At 41.4% G+C, this 13,345-nt stretch overlaps 1 protein-coding gene across 1 annotated transcript in view; it reads right to left on the bottom strand.

Annotated features, from left to right (window-relative positions):
- The window catches only part of NUAK1 (NUAK family kinase 1), a 48,797-nt gene that overhangs the window by 6,776 nt on the left and 28,676 nt on the right, over window positions 1-13,345 (bottom strand). Inside the window, exons 3-4 of the mRNA XM_064654865.1 lie at window positions 7,129-7,280; window positions 5,747-5,812 (exon numbers count right to left, since the gene is read on the bottom strand). Of these exons, the coding sequence (XP_064510935.1) occupies window positions 5,747-5,812; window positions 7,129-7,280 (218 nt within the window). The remainder of the gene's footprint in view (window positions 1-5,746; window positions 5,813-7,128; window positions 7,281-13,345) is intronic.

The following is a 13,345-nucleotide window of genomic DNA, read 5'->3' on the forward strand; positions in this document are numbered from 1 at the left end:
TGTCTGGGTTTTCTTCACTTTATTCATGTGTTTTCTACCAGAAAGAAATTAAATCCCAGGAATTTTCACAAGACAAAAATTCATGGAAACACAAAATGAACGGAAAAGAAAAGGATTTACCAGCAGCATCATTCACTTCTGGTTTTCTAGAATGTTCATCATTGGAGCCTCTAATAACTGTTGAATTGCAACATTTAGTGACCTCTCAGGAGAGGTAAAGTCTTTGTCTCTACTATCTAAACTTCTACAGCCACACTGAAACATGACATAGTCAAGACCAAAACAGAAACCTATATACACTTCATAAGTAGATACATATATAGGTGTTAGATACCGTCATGTTAGAAATATAAACTTTTTTTTAAAACATCATTTTCACACAAATTTTAAAGTCACAGGTCAGATACAAGATTTCACGCTTTACCGTCTCCTATTTTGATGTTCTGCTTGTGCAGGTGTTTCACCAACAATTTGGACTCATCCTGCTCAAAGAGCAGCTGATTCCTGTTCATTAATGTTAATTCATCTCACTGTGAGAGATTGAATTCATAGATTGAATTCACTCAGTCCCTCCAACAGTGTATTATCAACCCTCAGCAGAAAAGTCAACCCTTAAATAAATGCGGTTTGTAAAATCTTCATTGTATGGCTGGAATGTCATTGAAAACAGCTGGTGTACAATTGCAGTCTGCAAACATATTCTCATGGCTCAGATTGCACTTAATTGCCCTGAATTCCACTTTCTTATCAAGTCACCCTGCCTGGCTTGCAGGAAGTTGGTTTTAAGCCTTATGAAGTGTGCCCTGTCAATCAGGGGAAGAATGGGATCATTTCAGTGTTAAAAATTCGTGCTGGTCATTGATTTTTATTTTAGTTCAGGATGCAGCTAAGACAAGGACAAACACTGCACAGTGTGATTCCTTATGAAAATACATTCCCTTAACACCATGGAATGTATAAAATGCATGTGGATGTCCACGAATATATATATATAGGGATATGCATACCATTGTTCACTCTAAGAAACTCAGACTTGGGCATTCATGTTTTCATTTTGACCATTCAGGAAAAGAGTATTTATGTTACAGTCCACTCCCATACTCACAGACTGATGTTTATCAGCTTTTCCCATTAAAACTGTCATGCCCCCCAAAACAAGATTAATAGAAGCCAACATTACTTCATGTTCTTGGCACTTAAATGGAACTAAGGCATCAAGTCAAAAAAACTTCCTAAATTAGGAGGAGCCGGGAAGTAGAGTTTTATTCCCCTCACTTCAGCAGTGTATGTTTCATATTTACTGTTAGCTGTGATAAACCAGATGTAATTTATTCTTAAAGTGTGGAATACAAATTCCACAAAGTTCACACTCATGGAAATTGTCAGTTCTGTCCCACTTAAAAATCTGTCTTTCTGTACTGCAGATAGAGAAATAATTAGGTCTCTTAAAGCACATGAAATGTATGTGCAGTCGGTGAGACTTCCGGCAAGGTAAATCCCAATTACATACACTTACTCTGTATATACGAAACCCTCATGGGTTTTTAGTGGTTAGTCTGATTGGTGTCCCCTTACCAGCCCAAGAGAAGGTGCAGTTAGTAGGATTATGTTACTATTATACTTGCATTTTTCTCTCCTTCTATCACTTTGGGGTTGATCATATGGTTTACGTCAACCTCTGCTAGACGTCTCTTTTAGGTGCAATTCCCAGCCCAGGAGCCACCACAGCCCTACTGTGAACAAGGAGGCCCCTCCATCGAGGCAGGCTGCGTGACAGAGGTGTCCCTGGGGGCAGCCTATGGCATGGGGGAGGAACACAGTATTTGGATAGTCCAGCAAGAGGCATTAACTCCCCACCTGCCACACTAGACAGCAGTTGCTCTCCACCTCCTTGCGTGCAGTTTTGGAGGTTTAGGCACTGGGGAGAACTGCAGTGCTTGGGGACATATGGTTCTTATCAGACTAAACTGCAGGAGCTATGGGCAAATGGAGGCAGCTACATACTTGCCCCACTGCTATTTCTTCTAGTAAATCCATAGCTGCAATAAATCAAAAACTAGCATGCTTCATCCTTTCAAAACTAATGAAGAGAAGGCACCACCAGAAGGCTTTTTTAAAGACCACCGAAGGCAAATGCTGAAGCCATCGTGAATCTCTTCCCACAAAGGGCAGCTTTTTCAATGCTTTGGAACTGCCTTAGCCCTCCTGCCTGTCTGACCCTGTCCACCTCCAGCTGTGTTAGGATGATGAACGATTACATCCTCTTGATGGGATGACAATGCCAGTGAGAGGCTGCTCTGCCACTGCATGGCAGGGGCAGCAGCTGTACCCACCCCAGGAACCCAGGATGAGCAGAGGGGGCAGCTCCAAGCTGCCTACAGCTGTAGGGTTCAAGTCACCAAGTGCAGGCAGCTGAAAGGAGTAAATTTTAAGGTGGTGATGTTACCATCTGGCACATGAATGTACATGCTCCAGAAACCCTTTGCCATGTTATTTCTGTAAAGAACATGGCACCATGACAACAAGGTAAGAAAGCAAATAACGCTCCTCTGGCCTGGGAGGCTGCAGTGTCTTAGTAAGATTTAGCTCTAAGACTCTGCCCCACTGTTGACCTCCACAGACAGGCTAGATCCCAGGAGAAACACTCACACTCTGAGTTTCTGCTACATAGTTGGGTGTGCATCTGGGGAGCAAGGATCTGTGGGATTAATTGGCTGGATGAACTTCACGTATGCCATAGATATGCATGTGTGTTCAATCTCACAAGTGTTTAAAACTCCTTTTATTCACTTATGCTTGCTGCATTTAGGGGTTTTATGTAATAGTTTGCAGGAAATAGTACCACATACACCAAGTCCCTGAAAAACCTAACTCTTCAAAATGTGTAATTTTTTGTCGGCTTCCACACACTGGTGTTTCCTAATTGCTGTACTCTAACACATGACTGTTTCCAGAGACTTTTACTCACCATGTAACTCTTAAAAATAAAAAAAGCTGATTATGTCTCCATACACTCCTTCTTGACCTTCACTTAATTAGCTAAAACTTAAGAATGCTTTCCAAGTTAGTATTATGTAAAATGGCTTGGGGCCCTTTCAGGTCGGATAATAATTTCTAATGGATTACTTGTCCTCTTTATTTCCTGTTTTAAAAGTATTGTTTAAGCTGCTATACAGGGATGTATTTTTACAACATCTTATTTTTTCTTCACATTACTATGACATGTTTTTGGAAATCATAATGTATAGATCACTGGCTTCTTCAAAATCATGTATTTAATTCCACATTGTACCCAAGAATAAAGGGATTCCTTTAATTTTCTTATTTTTTAAATCAAACTGCCAATTTTGTATCTGTTTGTAATGAAATGTAAATACTAGGATAAGTATAGATAAGACTATCACTCCGTTTCCAGAAAATGCCTTCCACTGAGTATTTGAAGCCATCAGACAATACCAAACCCCAATTTTTTTTTCTGCCTGAATAAAACACATACAAATATTCTCAGAACGAGGACCTGATAAATTTACTGCTAATAAATAATTTACAGTTCCATATGTGTTTCCTTGGCAACGGTTACTGTTTAGTGAAACAAAAAAAATGTGGGAAGTAAAATTCTGTGCAAGTAACATAGAAACCACAGTAACATATTCAAAGCTTCAGAACCAGGGAAATAGTGGCAGTATGCTTAACACTGAGTATTCAGAGCTGACTTTAGCCACAAGGTGTAAAAAAACAGAACATGGAGAAAAAGGAAAACCACACCAAAAGCCACCTCCTGAAACAATCAAAATTCAAACACTATTGATCATAAAATGTATGAAATATCTACAAGTTCAGCCTGTTTTTCAGTTTCATGAGATCCTTTGCAAATATAGGTAGTAGGGGACAGCAAGCTTGCAGCCACTTGCCCATGCCTGCTCAGAGGCCTTAAGACTGAAGAGAAGTACCTGAGGAAAGTAATTGGAAGTAGGCAAAATACCCACACAGCAGCTTAAACACAGCACAACTCAGGAAAGGGAAACCTTCAACAAAAAAAGGTCCAAATGATAGGAAGGTATGTGGGGAGGTACAGATACATGAACCTCTCCCACAGCAGTGCCACTCACTACGGCAGCTGGAATGCGTCTGTGGTTCTGAAGCCTCTGGATCAGCTCCATGGTCTGAATTGAACACAAAGCTACCTGTCCCTGCTCTGTCCTCCTGTTCTACCAACAGGAGGATTAGACTCCCATAAGGAAGAGAGAGGCGGGAGTGGAGCCTTCCAACAAAGCTGAGCTCCCCAGAGGTTTGGGGATGTGATTGGTTTTGCATATGAGGACCACAGTGCAGACATCCAGCCCACGGCAGCTAGCGAATTCCTCAAATTCCTCTTTTCTCTCAAGAATTCTCTGATTAGCTGGGAAGATAGTTTAGCGTGCAATGTGGAAAGAAAGGTCATCCTGCCTGCGGAAGTCTGATTCGTATACAATGTCCCAGAAAGGCTACTTCTCATTTTCAGCGCTGCTGAGAACAGCTCTGGCTGCTGCAGCCAGTGTCCCTGTAGGAACAGGAGTGGGGAGGTTTGCTCTGACACTGGATGCTAACGGCAAAACGTCCAAATATTGCATTGGATGGGCCTTCTGTAAAAGCCTATTTTTGGAAACCACATATTTATGTGCCTTTAATCCACTAGTTGATCCAAGTTAGCTTCTGTCATCAGCATTACACAGATGGCAGCTACCACATGTTACTTTCCATTTCCATTCCACATCAGCTTAAAATGAAGACAGTCTCTCCAGCATGGAGCGCAGAAGGCAGTGCGTGCAGCCCCGTGGCTTTGAGGGCAGAGAAAAGGAAGACTCAGGCTATTTAGGTATTTGGCTATGCAAGTAGCTCCTTGATTGGATTTTTAATTAAACAAGGATGCTCAAGCATCAGCAGAAACTCTTCTGGCTTTCATCCCTCTGCTTGTTTGCCCATAGATGAGCCCAACCAGCCATCCTTACATCCAGCTACCCAGGGAGGAACAAAGTTGAAAGTGAAACAGGTTCAGCCACCTGGAAATTACACTTATTTTATATAGGAATATATATAGGATATATATAGGGAATTACACTGGAAAATAAATGTCTGTATTATTTAACTTAATGATACAGCTATAAAAAATAAAAGAAAAAGATGGGGAAAAAAAGTTATTCCCATGCTTTCACTGGGGAGAAATGACATGGAAATGACATCACTGACATCACTATCCAAAGTATACGTTTGTGTCTGAAGTTCCAAGGCCATTTCCTAATGAAGCACATGTGCTTTACTAGGTTTATTTTGAAACTCTATTTGCTTATTTTCCAGCCATGATCAAAAGAACATTCTGTGTAGTGTTCTGTAGGAGGCACTTGAACCCTGTAGACCAGAACAGTTTTTTCCTACCCTGAGAAGCAGCCAGCAATAATATCATTTGTACAATAAACCTGACTGCACGAAATGCTCAGTGTTTTCTACCAGTAAATAGATGCTGCATCGGGAATCGTGGCACTTGCATGGCAAGACAGGGCCTTCTCCCCCAAGGTGTGCAAAACTTCATTTAGTGTGTATTACTGGTAATCAATGATGTCTTCCTTCCCCAACCTCCAAACTCCTGAGCCTCTTGCCAGATGCTGTTGCTTAGTAGCTGTTGCTATAACACTAGCTCTTCTAATACCTTGGATAAAAATGTTAAAAAACATGCAAAACCATTCTGAGAAACAGAGAAAAAGAATCTTACCTTAATATTAAAATTGTCATCAAGAAGGATGTTTTCCAATTTTAGGTCCCTGTGGACAACACCGTTCTGAAACAAGAAAGAAAAAAATGGAAGAGAACATGAGAAAATACTGGGAAAATTAAAGGTGAGCTGGCAGGGTGGTCTTTGCATCTACATTTCAGTGCTGATTTCACTGTCATAACACTCCTGGCCCAGTGACTAGTGACAGGCTCTATATTAGTCACTTGGTGTGTGGTTATGGGAAGGATGACTGGAATCTGTCCTCCCACAAAGACTCTAAAACAGCAGGGGGGGCGGGGGGTGGAGGGCAAGGGGGTGTCTTTTCAGAACTTAATTTCATCCTGGATCCTGCCCCCACTGTGTGAAAGCAATATATTCTTCCCAGGCACCAGAAAAAAATATCTGTCAATGACGTCAGTGCCTACGAAAGCCCTCATTCCTCCAGTGCGCAGCCATGTGGATTGGAGGAGTTAAAATCCTGAAGGACTGTAAACGTTAGAGATGGAAGCAAACAAGCTGGGTTTAAATCAGAGTCTTCTTTAAAGAAATTTGGCAAAATCAACTGCACCAGGAATGGCACTGCAGCTTTTCAGCACTGCACAGTGAGGACTTTGAAAACCCCCCCTGTTTATCAGAATTCAAGTAGAGATTTAAGTGTTAAGTGTTAAAGAATTCAAATTAAAAAATGTGTGTTAGGTGCTCATTGTATTTAGCTTCATACAACTTTTGGCTCTATGAGGTTGGTTCATAAGCAGGGCTAGAAAGTCCATGATGACAGACAGTCAGCTACCTTGGGTTTAATTGCTTAAACTGTCATTCCAAGTGGGTACCATGATGGATAAGGTCATTTGCAAATGGTATCTTTCTACATCATCTCCACTACATTTGAAAAAATTACTTTTATCTATCCAGAATGAGTAAATGCTAAAGCTCATACGTGAACCTCATACCTTTCTCTTGGTTTTTTCTTTCATATACTGTATCTTCTATTCTAAAGTTGTTCATTAGTATATTCACATTGCAAACTATCATTTGTTTGAGTGCATTAATACAAATGCTGTAGAAGTTATATGGGATGCCTTCTCTAGTTCATGCTGGAATTTTTGTTTTTTAATGTCAGGAGAACCATTTCAAAGGCAAAAATGCAATGTAGGGCTAAAGTAAGGGAGTGGCTGGTATCTGCCATAACATAGGAAAACATCATTAGTCTTCAAAAACAGGCACTAGTTCAGTGTTGCACTTTTAATGAAGATCTCCTGCTGTACTGATAAAATCACATGCTCTGATACTTAATAATGAATGCTGTTGACTCAGACATGCTTTGAAATATGTCAGTAATCAGCCTTCAAATAGCATTTTTTAATATTAAATCCTTTGCTCACCTTGTGGCAGTAATGTACAGCAGAGACTATTTGTCGAAAGAAGTGTCTTGTCTCTCTTTCACTTAATCTCCGCCTCTCACTGATGTAATCATACAACTCTCCTTTACTTGCATACTCCATGATGATCACAATCTTATCTTTATTTTCAAACACTGCACAGAATAAAAGAAAAGAAAAAAACACCACAGTTGATCCAACATTTGAAAACTGACACTTTAAAGAGTGAAGATGACTCGGGATGTCTGAACACATCCTACATCACCACTGAAGCCTGGAAATACGTACCTATGCCACTGCAAAAAGCAAGTTCCAAAGCTACTTTCTACCAGAGGAAGTTTACATCATCTCAGACCAAGAGAAGAAGTTGAGGCTGTCTTCACTTTGATATGGCTACACGAAGGAAGTTCTTTGCCTCAACAATATGGGGTCAAAGGGTGGCAAAGTCAACTTGATCCTAGTGATGTAGGTAGATACTTGTGCCAGTGACACCTGAATACTAGCTCCTGCTCCAACAGGGACTTCTCTCACCAGTAGCCCTCTTGAAGCCATAGAACAGAAGCAAACTGGAGCCCTCACATCATTTGGAAAGGGTTAATAGAAGGCATAATAAATTCTTGTCTTCAATGACTGTTTGATACAGGATTGCCATTTGGCTTACAATGGCTGTTGGCTGGCCTTCACCTACCATCAAAATCCAACAAGTGAACTCATACACATGTCCTCTTCCACACCAATGCTGTGCAATAGCACGGTTGGCATGGACGCTTGAGCTAGCTGTGGCTGCAACATCACCAGAGCTGTACAGCTCTTCTCAGTATGGCTCTGTACCCTACGTCATGTACCCAACTCATCCTCAAGCTTACTTATCTCCTGCCACCACTTCATGTCCCACTGCACGCCTCAGATGGCACGCTGTAATCCTCTGTCACTCGCGCAGAGCCGGCAGCAGTGCACGACTCTGACGTAAGCAGTGCAAGGAAAATTCGTCTAATACACGTCATGACCTGAGTCTTCTTTGGGGCTAAGAGTACTCTGTGTCACATGCTGTCAAGGACGTCACTGTGTGTGGCAGATAACTAATACTTAATCTAGTAAAACAGGCTGTTAGTTTGGAATTGCTGTAATGCCCTGGCTGCTACATAGTTCTTCCCTTCTGTCACTGAAAATCCACTGCAACCCACTGGAAACTTCCTGCACCTGCCATAAATAGCCACCGCTAGATGAAAACATGATAATTTTCCTTTTTATCTGTGGCAGCAGCCTGCTGAGGCTAGGTCACACTAGCAGCAAGGCACCTACAAATTAATGAGGTTAAAGGGTTTATTACAAATGGATGCTAGTTTTGACCAGCCCTACTGGAATGATGCCTTCCTATATCTCTTCAGTAAAGCTCAGCCAGTAGTCCTTAGTGATTTAAAAAAAAAAAACAAAATCAACCTTCAGCTTTTGCAGTAAAATGCGAAGCTGCCTCTCTCAACACACAGATTCTTGCTTCTCTTAGGCTTTGTCTCATGTCCTCTCACACCTTGTCACTCAAATCTACAAGCCAAAGCCTTTGCAGTTCCCTCTAACACCCTTGAACCCCAGCCAAGCAGCTCGGATAAAAGGGAGAGCAAACAGCCAGATAAAATTGGCTGCTTACTTGTCTGCTGGCCTCACTGTACCCCGAAGCAGAGGCTCCTGCAAGTGATTACATCCTATGTGCATCCTCATTAGCAATAAACTTTGGAAACTGGACGAGCTGTCTCTGGATGGATTATACATACAGTATCCTCTCCAAGAATGACAGACTGATACTGTCTGGGAAAAACTGAACGTGCCCCGTGTCATATAGGGAAGTGCTGTGGTGTGTTATCAATAAAGGGTAATGCACACATTTGTTTCTCTGAGCTTGGAAGGGCTTGTTAGGTATATGCTTGTTTAAGAAGGCAAAAAGAAATCTTTTCAGTAAGCTGAGACAAATCACTAAAAACGCTCTTATTTAAGAGATCTGCTTTAAAACAAACTAACAACACAACAACAACAACAACAACAACAAATCCCCACTCCCCCCAAAAACCCAGCTGATTCCATGAGTTAGGGCTTATTGTATCATGCACATACAAGTGAAGTTGCCACATGGTACCAATGATCTCAGTGCACTCTCATGGGAGTGCACATCCCAAGCAGTTCCAACCGAGGACCACCCTCAGCTATGGGCTCTTCCCACCCCACTCCCCCAGCTGCTGATGCCCTACCAGGTGTTCAGTGCTGCTGATGACAGTAACAGCAGTAACAGCCCTGCCACGATGGAGCATTCTTACAGCCTGTTTTCGTTAAAATTTTGCCTGCATCACTCAGTCACGAGAGCTTTCTCAAATCATCCTTGATGTTCTGAAGTTTTAAATTCCAAAACCTAATTTTTTTTTACTCAAATTCACCATATTAATACAAGTCCTGATCCAGATATATTTTCCAACATTTCTAGAGAAATGAGGTGGAAAGCACTTCATTTGGAGGAATGCGCATTTAAAGGCATTTTCCATTTCAAATTTTGTCTTATGCCCTCTAGGAAACTGAGATAATACCTTCAAATTGAATTTAGGAAAGCATAAATCACTGTTCCAAATTTCAGATTTTTGTCATAGAGCCACGCTAGAATAGATGAGAATAGAATCATCTCAGTAACTCATATTCCACTTTCAGTTTACCAGCACACTTGGGACAAATTGGCACATTCTCCTTCATGAGGGAGCATTGTGAGAGGGAAACTATCCTTGAACTCAAATGACATTACAGAGGCCTCCTCACCATCATCATAGCTGAATGATTACAGAATTAAACAGCAATTAATTTCTCTGCCAAGTGGCAGAGATGAATGGGGAGGTATTTTTTCACAACTGCTTCATTTCAGCTCAGAGCATCTCCATCATACCAGCTGAATCTCATGAGAGGGCACACAGCTACTTTCCTGTGGAGAGCGAACTGAACAGCAGACAAAAAAAACTAAAATGAGAGCTGCCACTGAAGGAAGAGGAAGTTGAAAGGCAGTGGAATTTATGTCTATACACACACATAATCTTAAAGAGGAACTTGGTGGTCAAAACTATCGGGGATGTGACAGAGTGGTATTCTGGCAAGTCTCAGACCATCAGCCAAGAACACCATGAATTTCCACTGTAGTATTTAGGATGTCAGGCAGGTTTCACACAGGCACTTCTGAATTTCCCTTCTGAGCACAGCATGTAGTTTTACAAATCTATGCTCAAGAAAGCCTTGTGGCCAATGGCTGGGGGAAGAGAGTGGGGCATTAATTAAATGCTGGATTGACTTACTGCAAATAATAATGAGGTAATAAATATCCCGCCCTGTTAGCACCTGGGCTGTAACCTGCAGGCTGATGACAGACGTATCGCTTCCATATAGGTTCTGGGACTGCATGGTTCACTCTTTGTTTTTGTTGCAGACGATTTATTACCTGCCATCCTACTGCATATTCATTCCAAAGCTCACCCCCACCTAGAAGTGTGCCTAAATCCTGGCTGCACCTACTGCCAACGGAGAAATGTGGCTTTGGCAGGATGCTCCACCCCAGGAACATCCTACAGCGTGTTACTGCTGGGACAGCCGTGTTGTACAAGGCTGCTCCTCAACTCTGAGCAAGGTCAAGGGAAGGAGGGAGGTTATATATAAATAAGGTGGGGCTGCTCTAGCTTCTTTCAAACGATCGATACTCTGCAAACAGCTGGCCAAAGAAGTGGAGAACTGTCAGTAAGAACTGTCGCTATCAACACCCAGACATGGATAGCAGGAGGGATGGCCTGTCAATCAAAAATCAAGAGATAGGGGTTGCTTAGATACGAGGCATGAGCACCACATATTAGAGGAAACAGTAGCAGGAGAAATGCTTGCTGTGTGTCATTTATTTCTGAGCCACTGTGTTTATTTTCACCACTCTGCAAGCTGAGTTATACTGAGAGAGCTGCAGCAAGGCCTTGATGTGGTGGGAGGGCTGCTGCACTACCTCAGCCATAGTGGTCAAGTGGCATAAGGTAGGGTAGTGGTTGCAAATCGCGAGTATTCCTCTGCAGACACAGCCTGCCAGTTGAAGAATTGACTTCTGAGATGCCTACACTTCCACGTGGCCACAGGGGAGGAAGCAGAGATAGCACTGTGAGAACACATCAGGAACCAGGAACGGCATGTACCACAAGGTGTGAGGAATGTGATTGTATCCCCAGGAGATGAGCAGAGTACTGTGTTAATGTACCAGGAAATTGGTCACAGCAACGCGAAGAAACAGAATTTTCCAGTGGTACACAAGCTTGCTTGGGCTTAGTCTGTTCACCCCAAGAGCCTTGGCAACCCAAGCAGCAAAGGGTGCTTAACATGCAGTGGTCAAAGAAAGGTTTCTTACAACTTCTCTAATGTGTTTGTTTGTTTATTTCTTTTTTTAAAATGACAGAAAAAAAGTTCTACACTTCTAGGCTGATAATTGAAGACAAATCTGCTGGCTTCAGAGCTCATTGAAGAATATAAATGTGAAACTGGGAAAGAACTTCACTTCTCACTATCAAAGACATATCTGAGACAAAGTACATTTTGTAACATCAACAATCTGTCTCTTTCACAGGTTGTTCTACTACAGCAATAATTCGTGGATATAATGTCTCCACTTATTTATATTTAGAGGCTGTGAAATTATGAACTCAGCTCCCATCTACAGCTTCCCATTTTCTGAATAGCGCTGGTTGTGTTGGGATCTCTTGCTCATCAGCACTCTTCTTTTCAACCCTACTGCCAAATTCTTCCCTTTAGCTACACTGAAGTCACCTCCTCTTAAATTCACAGGACATACTCGCTATCCTTCTTAAATGCTAAGATGCGCTTCACCCTAAAATTGTTGAAAGCCCACGTGAGCATGGTTGTGCAAACATCGGTCAGAAAGATTCAACAGTACATTGTACACTTCTCTATTAGGACAGTTCAATTTGGATTTACTACCAAATTTAAAAAGCAAAACAAAGCAGAAGGCTTTTGCCCTTCCTCCAAGCTTATAGGATACTAAAGTTAGAGCGAGTGCTGACAACGGGAGGGTGCATTTCCCCCCCCCTTTAATGGACTACCTCCTCGTGGGCTGATTCCATTTGGTTTACATGTAACCCTGGGGTAAGGATTTTAGTTTGATAGTTTAAGAGGGGCGGCCAATCTCTTTGCACTGGAACCATTTGAATTCTCCTCATGCCTTTGCTCTCTATCAGAGCAATCTCCTAAATTAGTTCCAGTATGTTGACATTCCTTCCATCTGGTGTCTTTCCATTCAGCGGTATTTTTATTACTCTCCTAACAGCCGCAGACAGAAGTACCTTTCCACTGCTACAAAATGCTCTTTTATTAAAGGTCAGCCAAATCAAAAGAACAAGTGAGTTTGTTTTTAATTTTGGAGATGCAGACTAGAATAACCTTTTCATTCAGAAAAGTCATGTATGACCCAATTACCTCCCTCGTGTAATAAGGCTTGAATTATTCTTCAAAAAGACATGTGAATACTGAAAACGGTCTTTTACCTTAGAAATTCAGCCTGATGCAACTTCCATGTTCTTGACTGCTTTGAAAGCTTTAGAGCCCCTTGGCATGCTTTTTATTTGGCTTTTTTTTTTTTTTGTAGTAGTATTATTTTATTACTGTTTTTAATAGAGCATACAGCAGTCATGAAAATATCCAAGGTCCAATGAGAAAACCACTTGTATGCATACACATAAATTTACACATATGCTTAATTATAATTGAAGATAGCAAGATGTATAGTAGATGTTTTAATGCTAAGCTTGTATTAAATCATTTTTCTGAATTATGGACTTATTCAGCCAAATTGCGCCTCTTTTTAAATTAAAGGAATGTAGTTAAGATCCTGCAATAATCTTTTTAAATCAGACAGCATGCTATAATTTACTCCCCAGTGAGAAGATTAAATCAGAATGAGAACCATTATCCTTGGTGAGGTAGTTTCTTAGAGAGCGAGACTGAGGATATGCAGATTGTGACGGCTTACTCTTTCAAAAGGAAGGAAAAGTGACAGTTGCTAATTTGGCCACAATAACATGTTACGCTAATTGTCTTTTGTTTCAGCAAAGAACACAAGAGCTAATTCCCCTTTTTTTAAATTATGATTAAAAGTGCCAAGGAACTTCAGACAAGCAAATATTTACATTGCAGCGGGACGATTGTGTAAATGGGA

This window comes from Pseudopipra pipra, chromosome 5 (genome assembly GCF_036250125.1).
Source record: "Pseudopipra pipra isolate bDixPip1 chromosome 5, bDixPip1.hap1, whole genome shotgun sequence".
Taxonomy (NCBI): Eukaryota; Metazoa; Chordata; class Aves; order Passeriformes; family Pipridae; genus Pseudopipra; species Pseudopipra pipra.